This window comes from Ischnura elegans, chromosome 8 (genome assembly GCF_921293095.1).
Source record: "Ischnura elegans chromosome 8, ioIscEleg1.1, whole genome shotgun sequence".
NCBI lineage: Eukaryota > Metazoa > Arthropoda > Insecta > Odonata > Coenagrionidae > Ischnura > Ischnura elegans.
Window position 1 is genome coordinate 103,730,616 of NC_060253.1, and position 21,592 is coordinate 103,752,207.

At 35.3% G+C, this 21,592-nt stretch overlaps 1 protein-coding gene across 6 annotated transcripts in view; it reads left to right on the forward strand.

Moving 5' to 3' along the window:
* The window catches only part of LOC124164389 (glutamate-gated chloride channel), a 119,780-nt gene that overhangs the window by 15,612 nt on the left and 82,576 nt on the right, over positions 1 to 21,592 (forward strand). For 4 of the 6 annotated variants that reach the window (XM_046541710.1, XM_046541713.1, XM_046541708.1 and 1 more), the window contains exon 2: positions 367 to 500. In XM_046541710.1, coding sequence (XP_046397666.1) covers positions 367 to 500 — 134 coding nt within the window. Of the gene's footprint in view, positions 1 to 366; positions 501 to 19,688; positions 19,757 to 21,592 lie in introns of all 6 variants that reach the window. The other 2 variants (XM_046541709.1, XM_046541714.1) reach the window with 2 other exon arrangements.

Consider the following 21,592-nt stretch of genomic DNA (forward strand, 5'->3'; position numbering starts at 1 on the left):
ATTCCGGAGAAAATGATATCCCGTTGTAATTGACTGGCAATAGCTATACAGGTTATTAAAATTTCTTGCCAATTTTTCTCAACCCACAATCCCAATAGAGATCAATTAATGTGAATGTAAAAGGCTAAATTTTATATATATTTCAAATACATAAAAATTTAAATATATAATAATTTATTTTTTTTATTTTTTAAATACATTTTTTATATATTTTACTTTTTATATCGGATCATTCTCTTCCATGCACACTGTATATTATGAATAATCTCTCTCTTTCTCTCTGTATATCTCTCTCTCTCTCTCTCTTCCGACCTTGAAACTCAAAGTGTCAATTTCACAACGGCCATTGTCGTATTTCTCTTACAGTCTCCCTTCCTCTCTCTTCAGGGGCAACGCGCCCAAACCAAACTACCGAGAGAAGGAGAAGCAAGTGCTGGACCAAATCCTCGGGCCTGGCCGATATGACGCGCGTATCCGCCCCTCCGGCGTCAACGGAACCGGTGAGGCATTCCTGGAAAAGCTATCTCAGCTTTGACATTAGTCTAAATCGTTAAAACGATACGATAATCTTAAATTATATTATTATTATTATTACATAAATTGTTACAAGTCGACCATGAAGTCGGGTGGTAACATGAAGTCAGGAAGTACATTAGGACAAAAATATAAAATGCAAAGTACCAGCTTGGTTTATAGGTTACATCACACACAAAAATATACATAAACCAAGATACAAAAAAAAATACTAAGCACAAAAAATTTTTTAAAAGCCCTCAAAATACCATTTTTTACACAATAAATGTCCCCATGTACATAGCACCAAATCAGCAAAAAACAATACATGATTAAATTTACATATATACAAAATTAATGAGTATGTAACGTTATTATTTATGCCTATATGATTGTGTTTTTTATACTGATGCCTATAAACTGTATTTGTTAACGATATATACTATTTTAGAGGTGATATAATCCTAGTTTAATCCTATATAGCTGCGAGTGCGCGTCAGTGTTTAGTAATGTCTGACCAAGCGTGCTCACTCTTTCGGATGTTTTGAGGTTTGGTGAACAAAATGAGTGTACTCATGTTTTATTTTTAAGAATGTTCCGAGTTCGTACGTGATACTTTTCCGATAAAAATATATCGGAGGGTAAAAGTATTTTTTTATTAGTGAGGAAGCTCTGTCAGTGTCTATTATTAGAATTCCTGTCGATGCATCAAATATTTTTAATTCCCTTTCGGTACGTATGGCGTACGAAAACGTAACATTTTTACATTATTCCTGCCATTTATGTGATTAAACTTCAGATGCGTGGTACTTTCACGTGCATTAATTCATTGAATCCTGCTAAATTGTCAACACATTCATTCCATTTTTCCTCGATCTCAGTAACTTTGAAATAATTTCCGTTTATTGCTCTGTTAAATCTTTATGGCAATGGATTCATGAGATCGATGTTTACGGTTTTAAGTACGTGAAATGCTCATACATCTGTTCAAATATATATTTTTAGTGATTTTAAGACTAAACAATCATTAATGATGTTCATTAAAGATACATGTGAGATTTAAAAAAATAAGATAAGTTAAGGTACATTTGATTCAGCGGGTAGAGTTTTTAGACTTCTGTATGAAGATTACATGTATTTTCTGTGATCGTAAGGTGACAACGATTTTTATAGAAACTTGGATTGACGCAGATAAAATTGATGATTACCATCATCGAGAAACTTGTTGTTTTGGATAGAGGAAAAAACTATGGTAGGTTATGAACGTTCTGCTATGAAAACTGGAAAACGGTTTTGCACTAAGCATAGCCAGCAACGCTTGGCTAAACAGTGCATTTATTACATGCTTTTATGCCTTAAAAGAGATGTATGCTATAAGTTTGAGGAGAATTTTTAATAAGGAAAGTCTATGAGGTCTTAATATTAAGTGTTTCGATTATATGTAATAAAATCTGAAATTTCGATGACTGATAAGTATTTTTCAAGATAAGTGTTAACGTATGATAATGGCTGCGATTATACTCGCATATTAACCAAAATATAGGTATCACTATAAATTTTACTTTGACAAGCGAACATTATTCTTTCCCATGATTTTACCTGACGCTTTGCTTTCTATTTTTCTCGCAACTAAGAAAGCATAGTTCATCTTTTGACTGAAACTTTGTATAGTTTGACAAACTACCCTAATCTGTGAAAATATTTTAAATACATACTTTCTTTCAATCTATTGCCTGAAATGTTAATTCTGAAATGGATTGCTTCTATATTTTATCAATGGTACAGTGGTAAATCGCCCATGCCTAATATTTTAGGCATTGATTGAAGGTGATAAGTTCACTAATTGTATGGGATGAAATTATCCAGGATATACATTGTAGGGATGTGATGACTCGTGTTGAAATGTATGTCGGAAGGCAATGATAACATTGGTTAAGGATAATTTTTAGTTTGTAAGCGTGGTTAAAGCTAAAGATAGATTGTATGTTTATTTTTTTGACTGAGTGATAAAGAATACACTGTTCCAAATTAGCCCATTAGCTTATCACGAGGACTCAGAATGAGAAGATTTTAACCGTATTATGATGATGTTAGCATTCAGATTATCTCAAAGTTTACCCACATGAAGTATCTATTTTTCCTACTTTCATCAAAATTATACTCATAATAATAATTAATAATAATAAATATATTCATAAAATATTCATAAAGGGTGAAAATGTCAGGGAGGAAGTATTTTTTTATATTTTGCTAGGTGGAGTTGTTCAATGGTTACCTAAATCAAATATCACATTGAACTATCAATTTCTTAGTGGAAAATAATCTCATTTGTTACCGATTGAGTCTTGGCAGATAATTCTTGGAACAAGCTACAACCGTTAGTAATTAAAACAGATGCGTGTCGGAGCCAAAGGCTTTCAAATGAAAAATTATACGAAATAATGCAGCAAATATGTAACCTCGAGGAATAATGGGTCTACAAACCCCTGTCCTTGACAAGGAAATGTCATAAAAGAATGTAGTATAATTTGCAGTGCTAAATTGAAATAAAAACGTCATCTCTGACTGTTTTGCGAATACGTAATTGCAATGGGCAAGTTGTGCGATGTACTGCGAGAAATACAAAGGAAGCACGTCTCTGTACGTCTTACATTTGCTCTGTGATATAGGTAAATGCGTTATAATTCACGCTCATCTGTCTATACCATTGGCGCACATTCGTCGTTTATATCATCGCCCACGTCACCTTTTCGTTGCAATAAAATGTAACAATATTAAATTCTAGTTATTACAGCCCGTAGCTCTGTTGCACTCATTGTATCAGAGTAATGGAGAAACTCTCTTTAGAAGGTCTAGAAGTCATATTATGGGTGGGCTACGCAAACTATGGAAATAATAGATTTCAATATTGAAAATAAAACAACCTTATTTAGCAGTTATCTTTCTGTGGTTTGGAACGATTTGAGGTAACAATTTGATAGTAAACTGAGGTAAATTATTGCTTCATTTTATGTGTTGAAGTTTTCGATGTGCATGCAAAGTCGTATGAAGCGGTAAGATGAAAGTAGGATTTTGTAAACTCCTATTTGACAAAAAGAGTTATAAAGTTTCAGTGAGTCTGTATGAAGAGCCTCATGCTTTATTTAAAATTTTCCATTCATGATTGTGAAAATTATTCAAAGAATTTCAATAAGACGTGTAAATATGTAAGATATTGAAATATAGATAAAAGATATTGTTGAATAAAAGCAATGCAAAACGCAGGATGCATCCTAGCTTGCAGAAATAACTCAGGGCAGCCGATGAGTATTTCTAGGTTGAAGAACTGACTGTGGTTTTTTTAGTCGGAAATCTCGTTTCGTTGAGCCTTCCAGTCAGTTTAAGGTTATCTTTGGCATTGCGTGAACATAAGAAGATTCCCTTGAAGATCCTGGAAATACTTTCATGAAAAAAACCTCCACTGAAGCTAGTGAGAAAAAGATTGGGGGTAGTGCACTAGTCGCTCAGTGAAGTTAATTAGGTGAATGGGTTATTTACTGGCGTGGAATGAGAGTTATGCCGATAGGATGGGATTTAGGAAATCTAGCGGCATGATATGCGCTTTCACTGGTTGAGAACCTCTCTCCGCTTCATTGGAAAATGCAGTACATTACCTTCCACGCCCGTACAATAGGCAAAGACACGTCGCCTGAGTTCCTTACGATTGCATACGACGCAGGAGATTTCTGACGAATGTCTACTGAGCTTATGATGAAGCAAGCAGTGAAAGAGACGACGCTTTCCGTTACCTCAGAAAAGGAATGCACCCCATATTCCGTCCCTCCATTTGAAAAATCCTTTTTTTTATCCCAGTACGCCGAAAATTCTGTTTTCGAAAGTTTTCATTCAGCTAAGTCGTCCTCGTATCTCGTCACGAAATGTTTGAAGTGCGTTTGGTGCTCGTGTACTCCCTTCATTGCGCTCTCGGCATCATCATAGCCATTCCACCAGCAAGTTGAGGAAATTCTCTCAACCAACCCCCTTTTTTTTCCTTTTCTTTCGCGTCGCGTGTTTTTTGTTTATGTTTTCCACCGTTGCTAGAGACTGGTTACTAAAGTCACAAAGCTTCACAAAAGAAAAGGAACTTACTTCTTAATCGTTTACTCACGTCTATCTTCTCCTATATCCGCGCAAGTAAAAGTTCACGCCCATCTTTTTTTGTAATTCCCAGACCCCGTGACGTCATGACGTGACGAAACTCAAAACTATAATAGATATTTGAGTTTCTTTCTGTTTTCGAGATGTTTAGAGATTCATGAATGGTAAACGTCACGCGTGAAAAATTTCTGTTCCCAAGTTTCTCCTTCATAATTGTCAGCGAAAATGATGTGTCGCTTTCACCACGTTTTTTTTTATTCAGCCACCTTGGATGACGTCAGACCATTGTCATAATATTTTCTTTCTTTTGCTTCGCTACGGAGTTCATTAAAGCCTAAGCGCAACAGAATAAACTCTATATTATTTTATCATTTGCTTTTTATTATTATAAGTCATCTTACGTTCTTCAGTTTTTTCAGTATTCTTCATAACGTGTCAATTTTTTATGATCATTTCACTGTTTTGTAAATTACCGATGTATCTATTGAAGTGAATATCCTTTTCTCCTAAATTATTTAAAATCATTTTGAAAAGTCTTTTTGGCTGTTGAAGCTGGAATTTCTTTTTAGAATCCCATTTTTGACTCCATTGTTACGTACAAAACTGCAAAAAACGATCTTATAATACCGGCGTCGCAGAGTCATCTCTGGATGAAACTACGAACTAGGATATTCAACTTAAAGTTTATTATCATAATTTCAGCAATATTTTTATTATCTCTTGTGAGAAAAGTCTGCTCATTTCTTCCTTCCCATTTTTTCATTCGTTTGACGTAATTCATGATGTTTATTTTCTTTTGACTGTACGTTTTAGTATAATTTTCTGTGAAAGCATTTTGTCACGTCAGTTCAATTATCTTTCATTCCGTTCTTTTCCTTTCCAATTTTTTCCCTGCAGTACTTTCTCGCTCGCATTCCCTGCCCTCACTTGTACGGTTGGATTGTCAGTGCTTTTGCTTCCGTGCTCACTGGAGGATAACATGTGCGCCAGGGACAAAAGGCGCAGGGACACGGGTGACTTCGGTCCACGGGAGATGCTGCGAAAAGAAGAAAGTGCGTAATAGAGACTGATTGCCAAGGGCAGGGGAGATGTATATATACGAAGAGATATTAATCACAAAAAGAAAAATTCAAACATGGAAACGTATTTAGTTATTTACTGTCAACGGATCCACCATTTACAAAACAGCATACTAGTATAATAAACGTAACAAAAATGCAAAATGTTACGATTTACTTTTGGAAGAACACAACAAATAAAAAGCTGAACTCGACTAGCAATAAATAAATAATTAAAGAAACAAATATATATAATAATACTAAAATAATTAGGAGGTTTAAATACCCATTCACCCAATCAAAATCAAGCCAATAATGTACGAATTCCTCCGTTGGACTGGAGAGTAGTAATTGCAAAAAGAGTTAACTTTTGATGCCGCATCTCCGCCAGGACGAAACAGTTTTGAGAAGCCGCAGTTGTAGATATATGACGCGAACGGGGAGAACTTAAGCGGCCAAAGAACAAATTAAACTTTGTGTCATATTTATCGGTTATTTTTATGAATATATAGCTTCTAATATTGTGTACCTACTTTCACCTGTGATCACTATTAATATTCTGCTGAGAGAAACCTGCTCGGACCGCAAATAATTAGAACGAGAAACGCTTAAAAACATAACGTTTAATTGAATGATGGTATTATTTTTGGACAAAATCCAGCCAAATATCCTTTTCCAGTTAACGTAAGAGTCTTCACTGGCTATGCAATTGAACTTGTGATAGATGGGGGAATAGTTAACTGCCATCTGCCTGTAGCACACACCACCAATCGACAGGTCACGCCTATGAGGACTTAGGATTTCATGAGCACGGTACGATATACATTTTTCTCCAATTATTACTGCGCTTATTGATAAATATTCATTCATTAATTATTTCAACTAGCTATAATTATTGTCTCCACTTCCTCATGAAGGCCAATGCAGGATTCGCAAAAATATTCCTATTGGTTTACTGTAATAATACAAGTGATAAGTAATTTTTTCATCTAATTAACAAAAGGTGCGTACATTCTTTCCTTTCCAATTTGCCTCCTTCGCTTCATTTTTCGATTATTCTCTTCACAGTTTCGATAATGAAGTAGCTGCCCATCCTTTGGTATTTTTAAGCGTAGATAGTAATTCTACCATTCCATTATTTTTATCTTCACTCCAATCGATGAAACATAAGATATTCATGTCCTTATTGCTCCAACTAGCAGTCCTTAAGCGGATTGAATGGCTATCGATGCCAAATAATAATTATTATTACACGTTTTTACCTCAAGTAATGAGGGCTTTAATGAGATGGCCTCGCCGGAATCCGTGGTAAATCTAGAGCTTACGGCCATGCAGCTGCGCGAAAGATTTTAATTGGAGAGTTGTTTAGTTGTGTAAACAGAGGGTGATTTGTATTTCATCATCATCGTCAGAAATAGAATATGATGACCCGGAACGGCAGAGAAATAATCAGGGATTGGAAGATGATGAATGGCAAATGGAAGGAAGCAAGCTTTGCTCTGGACCGTGCTTGCATCAGACGTGCTGGGTGTATTTGCGGAATGGGGTGGAATCGGATATAAGGCTCAAAATGTTGCCAATTTCAGTTGGTACACTCGTTTATCTCAGCTCGTAATCTTATCCTTTTTCTCGGGGAATCTCATGCCTCGGATACAAGGTCGTTAAGGGCTTTCCAGATTGCCATTACGGCGATAACTCATGGAAACGAATGTAATCCAAATGATCTCTGGGAAAAGGAGACGAATTTCAAATGATCATTTCCCACGATAATTGAAAGTCGACGTTCTCCAAGGTTAGTAGAAAACTTCAGGAAGCGGAGATAGTAGAATTTATAGTGAAGTTCGTTTATTCTAGCATACTTTTTTTTCGAAAAATTTTAAATATTCAACTGCACAAAATTATTAAATTCCGTTGTACCTGACTTCAATTCATGTTATCTAAATCACTCATCAATTTCTCTAGTAGATTCCTTGGTCTATTAAGCGTCACAGTAAACTAACTTAAGAACGACAGAAGTATTTGAAAGAATAACAAATAATAACTTTTATTACTTCATCAGTGGTCCTCTATGGAGTCAACTGATGCTCCATGCCGTTCAGAGGCATATGGATGGAGATTTTTCCACCTGAATGTTTGATAATTACTATTATGTTACTGTTATAGAAGGCATAATTAGTTCTTTGTAAACTTGGGGAATTGCTACGAAAAAACAACGTCCACAACTAGAATTAACTAGTTCACAGATGAGCATTCCTAGTGACGAATAAAATGCTGCTAAATTAGTGCGAATATGTTAGTTTTTCAGTCTCGGGAAGGCCTGTGCATTTGGGAAACGAATCTATTGAATCTGGGGAAATCCGGTCTGATGATAAAAGGTCAGAATGTGCAAGATGACCCGGAATAGCAGGGTAGTACCTGCAAGCTTCCGGTCGTAAAAATATTACAGAGGGACAATCGTCGGAGAAACCCGAAATTCTTGTAATTGCGTTAGACCTGCAAATTTTTGTAGAAATAAAAAAAAACATAGAATTTTCATCGTGGCAGGGAGAGAATATTTCTGAATATATCCTCACTCGTGTAATTCTGCTTAGAAATTAAATTTCTCCATTGAAAGATGCTATAAAATATTTACTATCCGTATCGTTTCAGAGAATATTTAATTTTTTTAAATGATTAGACAAATATTAAATTTTCCTCAAATATACTTCTTCCAAAAACGGGTTTCCCTGGATTATTACTGAGTCATAGTAATTGATAAATGAATATAGTGTTAGTCAGGGTAATAATTAGGGTATTTCATGATATTTTATGCGTTAGCATCGATGCTAAAACTGTTGTATATATTGTCAAGGCCAAGGATGGAAAGGAAGATGTTTTTGTTCTATGTGAGTAGGGAAATCAGGCTTCGATAGGATGTCCAAAATATTTAAAGAGACGAAATTCAAATAAAATATACGATAATCCACGACCTTAAGTACTTTCACGGGGAAGTGGAGAGGGATTGCAACTGCGATAGGCTTGAGGAATGGGGTAAGATGACATCCTCTTTCCGTGTTGTTCTTATCTTTCTCCGCTAAAAAATCTTACGGCTTCACGTCCTGCTGAACTTATTCCTTCGCTTTCCGCCGTCTTATAAAACACGTCGTAGGGAAGGCGGGCATGAATGTTTCGAGAAGGAAGATTTATGAGAGCAGAAATGTTCACTGTCATTTTTTCTGTCCTCCCCCATTTTTTTAACTTCCTCGTCTTTAAATCTTCTTTTCCACACTCACTCGCTAATCTCGTGCTTTTTGAGGATAGAAAAATGAATGGAAGAGACGGGGAATAAATGAAATAGCATTCTTTCTAGGCGATAATGTTTCTTTTTTTCTATTATTACGTCGTTCTTGTGAAAATTTTCTCGTTAATCGAATGGCAAGTGCGATAGCTCGAAGGGATGGAAAAAAATGTTATAGTATTTGTTCGCTTAAGGGAAGGGAGGAGGCAAGGCAATGAGAAAGTGGTGTTTGGAGGGAAATAAGGTGTAATGATGAACATTTTCAATCCCGCATGAAAACTTCCCTAGCTCAAGTTTATATCTCACCATGTTTGTCATTATTCATCCAAAACTTATCTTTTGCAGTAGGTACCTCCATAAATTTTATTCTTCCGGCTCTCCTCCTCCTGTTTCATCTTCAATATTCGGCAGTTAAAAATTGGCTGGGATGCATTTCCGCAGGTTGCTCACTTTTTCTGTTAGAGTGTGGCTAAGCATTTGTCTCGGATATTTTAGTTTAAATCTGAAATTCGCAGTATTTTTTTCATTTTTTCTCACATAAACTCACGCCATCAAAGAAAGGTTATAATGCTATCTGAATTAGTATTGCGGTAAGATAGGAGTATTTCGGGGAGAGATCCGCGGGGTGGGAAAATATTGTGGATATTTTCCTCAAAATTACTGGTTCAAGGTCCGTAGAGAATGCAGGTATTTGAGGCAATAGTAATGTAATTATGTCTTAAACTCTACATTCACTAGAATAGAAAGAAGTGTAAGATCTAGCTGGAGAAAGGGCATATGAATGGTTGCAATTCACTCCACCAAACAGCCTAGGATTAAAGCAGTATGACGGTGAATCAGTCCAAAATTTTAGATCCAGAAGAACAAGAAAACATAACAGAATAAGGAAACGTCTCCGAAAAGGGATAAATTTAGAGTACTGAAACAAACTTAGGATTACATCGATGCATTTGAATGAATCTGAAATTATTTTGAAATTCCATTCAGTCGGCTCTGAAACTTGAGAAGGAGATGTGAAATTCTTGCTCCGCCTCTCCCTTATTTCCTCACCACCGCCATCTCTTGACTCCTCTCTAAAGCTCCGACCTCGAGGAGGACGCTGATCAGAACCGTGGGAAAGCTGGACGCTCGGGCTGTCTTGATTCTCCACTCGTGGCGAGATCAAGATAATGGGGAACGGAGTGTATATTTTTTTTCACTCCAGTTCGCCGACTTCTGAGGTCATTTGTCACGGCTCGAGAAAGGCTTCCCGACGCGAATAAAAGAAACTTTGAAGTCGTGAGGAAAGGCACTGGGGGAATGAATTTGAAATAATAAACATATCAGATTGAGAAAAATGCTCGAAATATTTCATTTCCACGGTGCCTATTTTGTCATCGGCGTTGAAACCTTGACACATAATGTGAAGATAATTAGTTATAATAAGCTATGTCTTATGTGAGGATAATTAAGAGAGGCGGTGCGAAGATCAAATCTTGCCCGAGAGAGCTTAATAACATGACTTAAATGGATTGAATTGGAGGTTATTGCATCATTAACAAATATATTTTTCCTAATTAGGCGTACTTTTTTGATATCTCACTTACTTCTAATTTTTGAAAGTGATATAATTTCACTATCACTATTCAAAACAAAATAATTAAAAAATTAGATGGTGGGACTGGTTAGCTTGTTCAGGAGAAATGATTTGGAAAATTCTGTTTCCTTCGTCCTTACCCTTAATTCATGAAAATGTACATGTTTACTTCCATTCGTATTTGAGAGTTATATCTCACGAGTAAAATTTTAAAAGTTTCAAAAAATATTTCGAGTACTGTCGCTGTTGAAAACAATCAGGTAGAGACAAGGGGAGTCAGAAATAAAACAAATTAGTGGAGGTATGTTTTTTTTACAGAAGCGGTGACACGTGTGACAACTCTTATAGAGAAAACCCGGGATCGTCTGATTTTGATAGTTTTATTACGAATTTAGGTCTCCGCGGTGTTAATTGAGTGCCATTTATCGAAGGGTTTTGAATATTGAAGCGTGTGTTAATGGCTTTTTGTGCGTAGAGGAAAAGTATTTCGTATTACGAGTGAAAATCAATGATCTTCAAACTACTTTTTGGAACAGTGTATGGGTTCAAATGAAGTGCTTTTGATGTTTCTAGGCAAACATCAGATTATTTATTCATATGTCTTTAAATGTGATGAATTGCAGTACACAGAGACATTTCCGTGAGGGGAAAGCAATTTAATCTGTTCAGACCCGGAAAAATTTTGAATGGACACATTATTCTTTGGAAGAAATACAGGTTTTTGGGTTATAAAGTTTTCATTCATTTAATTTCATGGGATAATTTCAAACGATAATTTTTCCTACTAGAAAAGCATGGAGATTTTGTAATTTTTGAAAGAGTTCTTTGAGTTTTATGACTTATGGTGGGTAATGTCGCTTTTCCCGTTTCTAGTTCAATTATTTATTCTGCAAAAATATGACAAAATCATTTCAGTGTTCCAAAACATGATAATTCTCTTGTTAAAACTCAAAGATTAACATTGCTTTAACAAATTATGATACTTAATTTCGGTAGAATTTATTATCTATTTCTACGGTACTAATTGAAAACGTTCTAGGATACGCGTTGAAATTTTTCATTCATGGTTGAAAATTAATTGAGTTTTCTGGGAAAGTTTTTCGTACATTCTTAATTTTCTATGTAATTCTCATTAAATAAAATATTTTTATGCGTCGATAAATTAAATAAAATGCTAAAAATACAGGAAAATTAATCAGCGTCAGGGAAAAATTTAATTTCTCATTATATCCGACCTCCTGAATTCTTCGAAAACCGGCCAATCAATTTTTACTAGGAAATAAGCTGGAAAAATGTAAATTTGGAATTTTTTTCTTTTAACTTGACGTAATGCAGGCGAAATATCCGTGTTTCCAGCTGGGATTTGATGCCTCATGCCTAAGTTATTCATAGTTTAACCTTTGCCATATTCCAGTCCGGTTTTCGGCATTGCATCTCCAGGCTCTAATGAGATCGACCTTTGATTCGGAGTGATGGCCCGGGTTCCCAATTTAGAATTCCGTTTCGTTTATTTCCTTTATAATCAAGTTGATGCATATCCGCGGAATAGCCACTTCAATTTATCTTCAACAGGTTCGGAATAAATATTTGTCCCAAATAAAATTGATTGCAAGGACCATAAAAAAAGCGTGGGGGTCTATTCATAGGCATCGAAAAATGCAATACCAAGTTTTATCTTGCTTATATTTTAAATATGTTCCGATGCTCGCTCATGAATGAATGGTAAGTGCATAAAAAATAAACGCATTTCAGCCTTTTTTTCTCAATTTTCCCAGAAATTCTATTCAGAATCATTGGTAGGGCTCTTCCTTAACTCTGAAGTCCTCCTATCTTTATCATTGGGAAGGAATTGGAAAATATTTATATAATTTTACTCGCTTTTATCCTATGCCATGTAAACATTTTTATTTTGGATAAAGCAGTTTTTCCAGCCACTTAAGACATTTTTGAAAATAAAAACGAATTACTTTAAGATGCCGGGAAAAAGGTTTATTTTAAATAGGGTAAGACAAAGTTGAATTTTAAACTTAAATGGGATCATGAATCATCCTCAAAGCGAAATGAGTTCTTTGTATCAGACTTAGATTCGCATATCTCTTAAACTGTACAGCTATGTTAATGCCAGGATAAATCAGTTTTGCTCGTTGAGACAACCTAAGAAATGGTTGCAGCTATGCTCCCCATTAGCTCAGAGATTTAATTAAGATAGTAACTTCGAGGATGAAGGTGTTAAGCGCTTCATGTTTATGGATGGGGCTGGAACATTTGAAAGGAAGCGTTCATGCATGAATTAAAACGTGATTACGATTATCTTTGTCTTATTTTCCTCTGAAATATCTCTCTTCCATCATGAGCGAATTCATTTTTTTTAGTATTAAATTTTTTTGTCTGTAACTACGTTATTTTTTCACCTTGATTTTTTTGCTGTTATAAATGTGTGTCAGTTACGCTATTTCTCAACGCGCTTTTAAATGATAGCAATATCGTTAGAGCAAAGAAAACAGCAACTAATTAATACCGACTTAAATAATTATTCTTATGAAACGCCTGGAATGCATCCGCGGCCTATCGGACCCCTTGGCTCAAATTTTTTGTACTTTAAAAATGGCGCATTTTTGACCTGAACACCATTAGTAATTTTGGTTCCGATTTGTGTCAGATATCCAAGGTTAAAATTTGGTGGCACAATTTTCTCCATCCTGTCTTGTTCATAGATGCCTACGTAACAGTTCTCAAGACACAATTAATAGAGCAACAAGTTCGGATGATTTTTACTGATGAGGTCCATGTTAGTGAAATCGCCGTTGGGGAAGAGTGCATAAGGAATAAAAACCTGTGATATGTAGAGGACGACCTGTAAAGTCCTATCGTGCTCCACCTACTCTTTCTTCTCCCGTCTTTTTCCATTCGGAAACTCCTTGAAATCTCTCTCTGGTTCTCATACCTGGGATTACTATTAATCCGTGCGATAACACCCGCCTTGATTTACGAGTCTCCTTTGCCCTCAAGGTGGAGGGCTTTCCTGAAACATTCCCATGATCCCCTGTTTTCCCCCTCCATATCACCCGAACCTTTATTATGAAAAATATGAAGCAAGGATTGCGAGGAGGAAAATGTTACGCTTTGTAGGGAATGATGGGATTTTTTTCGAACCCTCTTACGGGATGTGCAACCCGGGGACTTATTTCCCTTCAACATGCATTGGTATTTTTCAAGCATTAAGTCCATTAGAGTGTATTGTTATTGATTTCATTTCATTCCTCGTCCCTAAACGTTATACTTATGATGATTTTTGACTGCAGGCAAATAAAGCGAGAAATAATTTTGGGGTTTGCTTGTAGCGGATATGCTTGTGTGTATTGCAGGAATGGTTTGCATTGACTCCACAATTACGATTGTGCTCGGTGCATTGTCAAACGGCTGGAATAGTTGAATCGTTTGAATAGAGCGTTGAAACGACACAAAGCCGTGCTAATGATACGGGAAAATTAATAGGTGTGGTACTGGAGGCGCTGACTGATATTAATGAGCTAATGGCAGAAGGATTATCTAAAAGACTTGATGAATGAAGGGTAGTCTGGTGCGGATATAAGTGTTATGCGCCACGAAAAAGAGGCCGCGGAAGAAGTTTCATAGGAGACTGCCGATGCATTCGAGATGTGGGAATGGAAGGGAAGAAAAGTTGAGGTAGATGTAGAAGAGAATAAACGAAAAAGTGTTAGATGCGGTGGGTGAGGAGATGAAGTTTCTAGATGAATTAAAAAAGGAATCCGGAATGAGCTAGTACCACTAAGTACTTAATACCTCAGCAGATTAGCATATTGAACCTACTGGAGAAGAATAGGGACATAACACGAAAAATTTTTAAGGAGAGGATGATCGTATTTATAGTGTAGTGAAAAATTAAGGAATCGAACAGAGTTTTTTTTTTTTGGATTTATGATTGAACGTTGGTGATTATGCTTTTATGGGATTGTTCCGTTAACGTTATAATAATGAAAGTAATCAATGTTGACATTAGATTTGGCATAGCATTAAAGACGCATTGTTATTAAAGAGGCAGGTTTAGTAGAGCAAAATTAGTCGTACAACATTGATTGTGTGCTGAAAAGATAGAGTGAAACAGTTTTCGTTGGCATAGAATGGAACAGGGTGTGAATGTCTCTGTGTGTTTTCTTACCGTCATGAATAACCTAAGTTTCCTATTTGGTCTGCAGTAACATTCAAAATGGTTAAAATTATACGTATAAAATAATTAAAAAAAGGATTCTATGAATGTATTTGTGAAGGCCAATGTCAATATCATGTCGGCGTCGTAAAAAGAAATGAATTTATTTGTGATCAGCATTTATCTTACAAAACCTTATTTATTTTTACTATGAAGAGGGGTCAAATAAGCCTGAAAATAGTGCACATTAATTCGATGTGTTGTCAAAATTACCTTTACCTGAGGCAGTATCTCATCATTACTACCCTCATCGAATAAGGATACAGATATGGTTATTGGGTAAATCTATTCCTGTTTTTCGTTGCCATTTTCCGTAATGATGCATAAACCACCTTTTCAATTTTAAATTTTATGCTAATATTATCATTATTATTTGGGGAATGTAAAGGTATAATTTCGATATTTTAGATGGTGAACGACATATACCACAGTCATCTATGTGTAAGTGAGTGTTGTAAAATAGGTGAAATGAAAATATAGAAGCAATCCATTTCTCTTTTGACATTTTGTGTGCATTTTATCTTATGTGCTCGGAATATTTGCCGACCATATTTGGATGTATTCACGAGCTATGGTGATATAATATTTCTCTACCTTCTACTTCTGAAATCATTTTTAAACACCAATTCTGGTAAAAAAATATTTTTTTCAATGTATGACAGGTAATTAGACCCAAACAATACTTTTTAAGAGAAATTCATTTCGTTGTATACAATCTTTTAGTTGAATTTTTCTGAGGTAACCTTTACGAAATGAATCTCAATATCGTAATATAGAAAAGCATACTGGTGAATGTTTGAAAACGATTCGAAAATAATATTTGAAATCAATACGTACTATCTTCATTCTTAGAATACCCTTCTTTAACAACGCTAATAATGTCGCCAAAAGTGAGCACAGTGATGCACCGAGGTATATTTTATGTAGTAGACATCTTAAAGTTCTTATATTTATACATCAGCCAGTATACTCTGCTAGGGCGTTCAACGAAATAGATTATGCATTCAAATTGTGTCAAAACACTTCTGCATTATGTTTTGGAAGGTAAAGTGTATTATATGCTACATAGATTTTCACATACCACTATTCACAGGAGCACGCTGTACTCACCACTGCTTCTTGTACTTGACTCACAGTATTGGGACGTGACTCTTAGTAGGTCAGCCATGTTATACGAAGCTCAGATTTTATTACCCTTTAGATCAATCTGTTTGCTATTAATAATCATTGAATTCCTCTCTTATTTCTACATTTTTTCAGTGAAATACAAGATATTACTTACCAGTATGTCTGATTTTTGTTGGTTTTATACTTAAAAATATTTTTTGGTAAATAAGTTGCGCACATTTGAAGCGTTATTACGAAAACTTAATGAAACTTTGAAGAAGGTAGTATTTTCAATTAACAGTTTTGATTTCACCTTGTTAGCGATATAAGTATCATATATTTGTCCACTTTCATTTCGTTTTAAATACCATTGCATACTCCTACCCAGTCAATCAATGAGGTTTCTTGTATCGTGTTCACAGCAATTGAGTCAAAGCATTAATTTGAATATCTGCATATTCACGATATCCATCTTTTCATTTACTCCGGCTTTGAGGTAAAAATGAGTCCTGCTTAAAGCATACCGTTCGCTTCCACAAGCCTTTGATAGAGGTCTAGTGCGATATGTTTAAGAATCTTGTTAACCTTGGGACTCAATTGTGACTTCCACTGTTCTCTTTAAAATTCATTGCTCTCAAAGAACATCAAAGAATTTAGGTTGCCGTTAATTGTGGATGTTGGCTGAGAGAGCAGTGCGATTGAATTCACATTTAAAATCATCCAAGTGATTTACTTTGGAATTAAGCAGAGTAAAATTGGGGTTAAAAAAATATTTTTTGCCAGCGAATATTAATCACCTAGTAGATAAGTTATTTGCGCTAATTAAATTTTTTATCGCCATTTCAATGCTAGACGTCAATAAAAAAGAAGAAATTGCTTGAGCACTGCTGCTTAATTAGATAAATTCTCTATAATTTCTGTATTTAAATGTTTGCTTCCCCTTTTGAGTTCAAAGGTGTATTATTTAGGCTATTGAACGAAGCTATTATTGGCAACCGGAGAGCTTTATGAATCACTTACATTTTAATTCAGTTTATACATCTATCCTATCAGTAATCAGCATTGCCAGCATTGTCTTTTGTGATGATTGAGGCCTCTAAAAGATAAGCTCCATTTGAATAGCGGAAATTTTCTTTAAAATCCAATTTAGATGCATAGAAAGAAAAGTTTGTTCATTATAAAAATCCAATGAATAGAGCCGGTTGAAGATGTTTAATAATTTTCAATGCCAGTTGCATTTATTCTTCAGTTTGTTATCAAAATTATGAGAATCGCCTATTGGAGTCACCCCATCAAATAGGCACAATATCACTCGATAAAACGCTTTGCTTTAGTATTCCGCATTACGTAGGCCACTTTTATTTAGATCTAGGATTGAATGACCCAGCCTATATGCAGGTGCCTTCACGCCTATTATTTCTCTATCTCTATCTCTCTCTTTATCTATTTCTGTCTATCTATCTATCTCAAACAGACTCTGCTGTAAACTGTTGATTACACTTAATCACAGGTAACTTCACTTGGCTTCGCCGTATGCAACTCGTAATCGTGCCCAGGGCACGTTTTAGATCACGCGTCATCACGCGAGTCCCGCTGTTGCAATTACCTAGTCTTTATCTTTTCTCTGTCTCTTGTCTTTTTTTCTGCCTATTTTTTGACACCATCACAAACCATCACTGGAATCACCATGCCACCACCATAAGTTGTTTTATGGAGCACCACTTGTATTGAAGTAAAATGTAATTTTGTTTCAACCAGCTTTTCACCACACCAAGACGCTGTAAGCATTTTTTTTTGCCAGCCGATTTATTTTTTTATCTATGATTTCCCTCACGCTCAATGCCCTTGTCTTTCCTCTCTTTGTCTTTTTTTTAACCACCGCTGGTCATCCTAGACGTCACCAATTATTTCCTAGACAGCCCCAGAAACTCCCTCCGATTTCCAGATTTTGTCACTTAGTTCCCGACAACTAGCGTGTGCCGTTGTGAGCCTTTCCCTGAAACAAGCCCCTTATTTCTCCCACCCGTCACATTGATGAAGTGAGTTTTTTTATAATGAGACGATTTATTTATTTTTTTCTTGACGCAGACTCCATATCAAACTCATCCTCGCTCACAAGATGGTCAAAGTCTATATTAGAAACCTATGGAAGCGAAACTTAAGGGAAAATTCACAATAGCCTTCGTAGATTAAAAAATAGTGGCGCCTTTATAGGTAAATTGAAAATAAATGTTCACTTGGTATCTTTCAAAACATTTTTCTTTATGTTGGCGTAGCAATATGAAATACAATCTATGTTATTGAAAGCATTTTAACAAACTTCCTTTAAAGGCTATCTTACCTGCATCTTTCAAGTTAGCTGTAATAAACTTTGAAGAAAAAAATTATTAATTAACTTCCGTAATCAGTGATAATTTCGCTTTGAATTTTTCCTTTTGCGGCCGAAAATCCGCAAAAAAAAACGATTTACAAGAATATTTTTGCTCCATGTAAAAGATGATATGTTGCTAGTGGAATTTAAACCATTTATTTCAGCACAATATCGTGTTAAGCATATGCATTAACTCTTTCAGTATCAGTTAAAGACTCCTATTATCCACTGTTTATCTTCTCTCAATTGTGATTCTCTGTTTTAAACGTGTTATCATGTTCAGTATGGCCGTAGTTACCAGAAAATATTCTCTCTCAAAAACAGTTACTTAAAATTTGATTCGTGTATGGTTATCTTTTTTTCGTACTGAAATTTTTTCTCCTTCAGATGATGCATCATTAAGTTCTAAAAATGAACTTAATCAATTTCATGTTATTATGATATTTCTATTTGTTACAATAAATTGTTTATTATGATAAACATTCAATTATAAATTGAGCAGATTGATTCCTCTCTGTTTTTGCCTCAAAATTTTATGTGACTTTAAAATGCATTGGAGAATTAAAAATTCATTCAGCTTCTATTACTTGTATAATCGTGTTTGCTGCGGTCTGTAATGCGTCATTCGTCATTTTGTCTCTATTTCGCTGCATTCAGGAGAGTTTTTCTACTTAATAATTTCCTATTTGTGAAGAGGAATTTATAGTAAGCAAAATTTGGCAACGTATTGTTTTGCTTCCATTAGAAATGTCTTTTGCTTTTTTTACCTTGCTTTTGCAAGGATGAATCCTTCGTTAGAACAAATGGAAAACAGTTGAATATAAACTGATTAGCATAAGGTCTTTGACCACTTGTGAGTGTTGAGTGACCTTTGAATGATAAAGACATTTGTAATGCCATAGGAAAGTAGTTAGACGAACCTAGGAAATAAGTAAAAGAAAGAAATTAAAGGAGAAAAAAATTATATATAAATGATATCCATTTATTATGTCACGAGGAAGTGATTATGCTTGCCTATTTTTTGGTTGACTAATGCCATCTCTGTTGATGGGGGAGGATTTTTTAAATATATATATTATATATATTGTGAAATACAAAAATATATATATCTTTCAAATCTCCCCCTTGATTGATCACGATAACGTGGATAGAACCTCTTACCCTACCTTTTATCTATTTCTCTTTCTCTCTCTCTCTCTCTCTTATTCTTTTGTCTATTATCTTGTTTCCTTCTTTCTCTTTCCTATTTGTTCTGTATTTCCCTCAAAAACCCCTCCCTCCACCCCAACCTCTCAAATTCCTTCGTCTCTCTGTCTTCCTGTCTTTTTCTCTTTCACGCTTGCAATCTCGACACCCTACGACCTTCCTGCCTTACTATGGAACAATCCTTTCCGACGATACCCCGTTATCACCTCTTATAGATGGCCCTGCTATCGTCAACGTTAACCTCTTTGTACGAAGCATAGCAACAATTAGTGACATCAAGATGGTAAGTTAGAACATTTCAAATACCATTCCTATTTTTGGAACGGGCATCTTATTAAAAAAATATATATATGAACATATATATATATTACTATATACTTTCTTTTACGCCAATTCCTATATGATTTTCAGTTTTCTTTTAATTCTAACTAGAGAGTTTTCTTATGATTTGATGTTCGTTATTTCTTTTTGAGAATTGCTACCACTAGTTATTGGTGATGGACAGAACTTTATCCATATGATGACCATTTAAGACAATTTATATATATAATAAGCTACTTTTTTGAGTTCAGTACAAAATGGCAACTCAGTATCCCCAAGTAGATATTATTTTAATGGAACGGAATGAGTTTTTCTTACCTAGCGAATGAAGATCAGTCCCCCAATTCCCGTTTTTTTCTGTGTTAGTGTCACGCTCATCCTTCTTGTTTTTGAGTACTCCCTTAACAATCCTTGAGAAAATGGCCCCATTGATTACTTCAATCAGTGGGGCCTTAAGTTTAATGTTTGGTTTGAATCGATTGGATTGATTGAACACCCTGTTTGGCACCCTTACGTAGAATCAGCCTTTTTACATCCCGCATTCGAAACCGATGTGAGTGCCTCTCGTTCTATTGACGAATCCATGTCATGTGTCCCATCAAATAGCCCACAAGCCTCTTAGAGAGCTTCTCTGTCTTAGTTCTTTTGTTTAACTCACCTGTGTCCTGCCACCGTAACGGTTATGGGACACAGTTTAGTGAAAGATATTTTCTTTTTGGATTGCTAACTTTAGACCAGTCCGCGTTACATCCCTTCCCTATTCCTCTCTCGTACAAATTTCCCCGAAATAGTGTTTGTCTATTCAAAAAATAAAACCCTCGTGTCAATACTAGCAAAGGATTTTTTTTAAATCGACAAAATTTTCAGGCATTGCGTTGCGCGTTTGCTGGTCGCGTTAATAAGTTCCATAAATTTTATTTTAGTTGTGCATTCAAACTCTTGCACTGCTTTTCCCAAATTTGTTTATTTTTCTTTGTTCTGATAGAGATTTTTTTGAAGCGCCATCACCATTCCTAGATGAGAGTCCTATTTGCATAATAATTTCGAGAATAAAAACTAAGCTCTAGTGGCGATGATGTATCTCTCTACATATATTTCTATATTTGATGTGAACATGACGGACATGTTTCATAGTGATGAGGTCAGGCAGTGTATGCTGTTCACTTACTTGCGGTATGCCTATGCCACTATTATCTCTATATACTGTCCCAGTGCCTTTGTTTCTACTTGCAACCGGCATTTTTATGCATTCTTCATGCACGCAACTGACGCCAATGTAGATAGCTTGCCCTCCCCATTCTCTCTCTATATTCCCCCACAGCCCATAAATTATATATTCTTCCCACAATTTATCCGCCAGCCCTAGTATTTCATATCTTTTTAGTACATGCAAATTTTTATCGCAAAAATATTTTTGTTATGCCTAGAACATAACGTAGTGATGAGTATGACAGTGCATAAAACTGACGCATGGTTCAATTAAGAATCTTTTTTTACAAAACAAAGTTTCAAATTTTATCTAGAGAATGAAATATTGAAATTATTTTCTCATATTACATTGCTTATTCTGAATAAGGTAAGTAATGGACAAACGATTAAATAAACTGTGTAAATAATCCAAGATTTTAATAATTTCAATCACGCTGCCGATCATATCATCGTTATGGTGTGTGAGAAATATGTTATCTCGAAGAACCTTAAAGTGAAAGGTTTGGATTGACAACCATGATCACTTTTATTCCAGCTGCTTCAATCAATATCCGAAAGTACTCTTTATCTTACAGCAGATTTTTTCTCT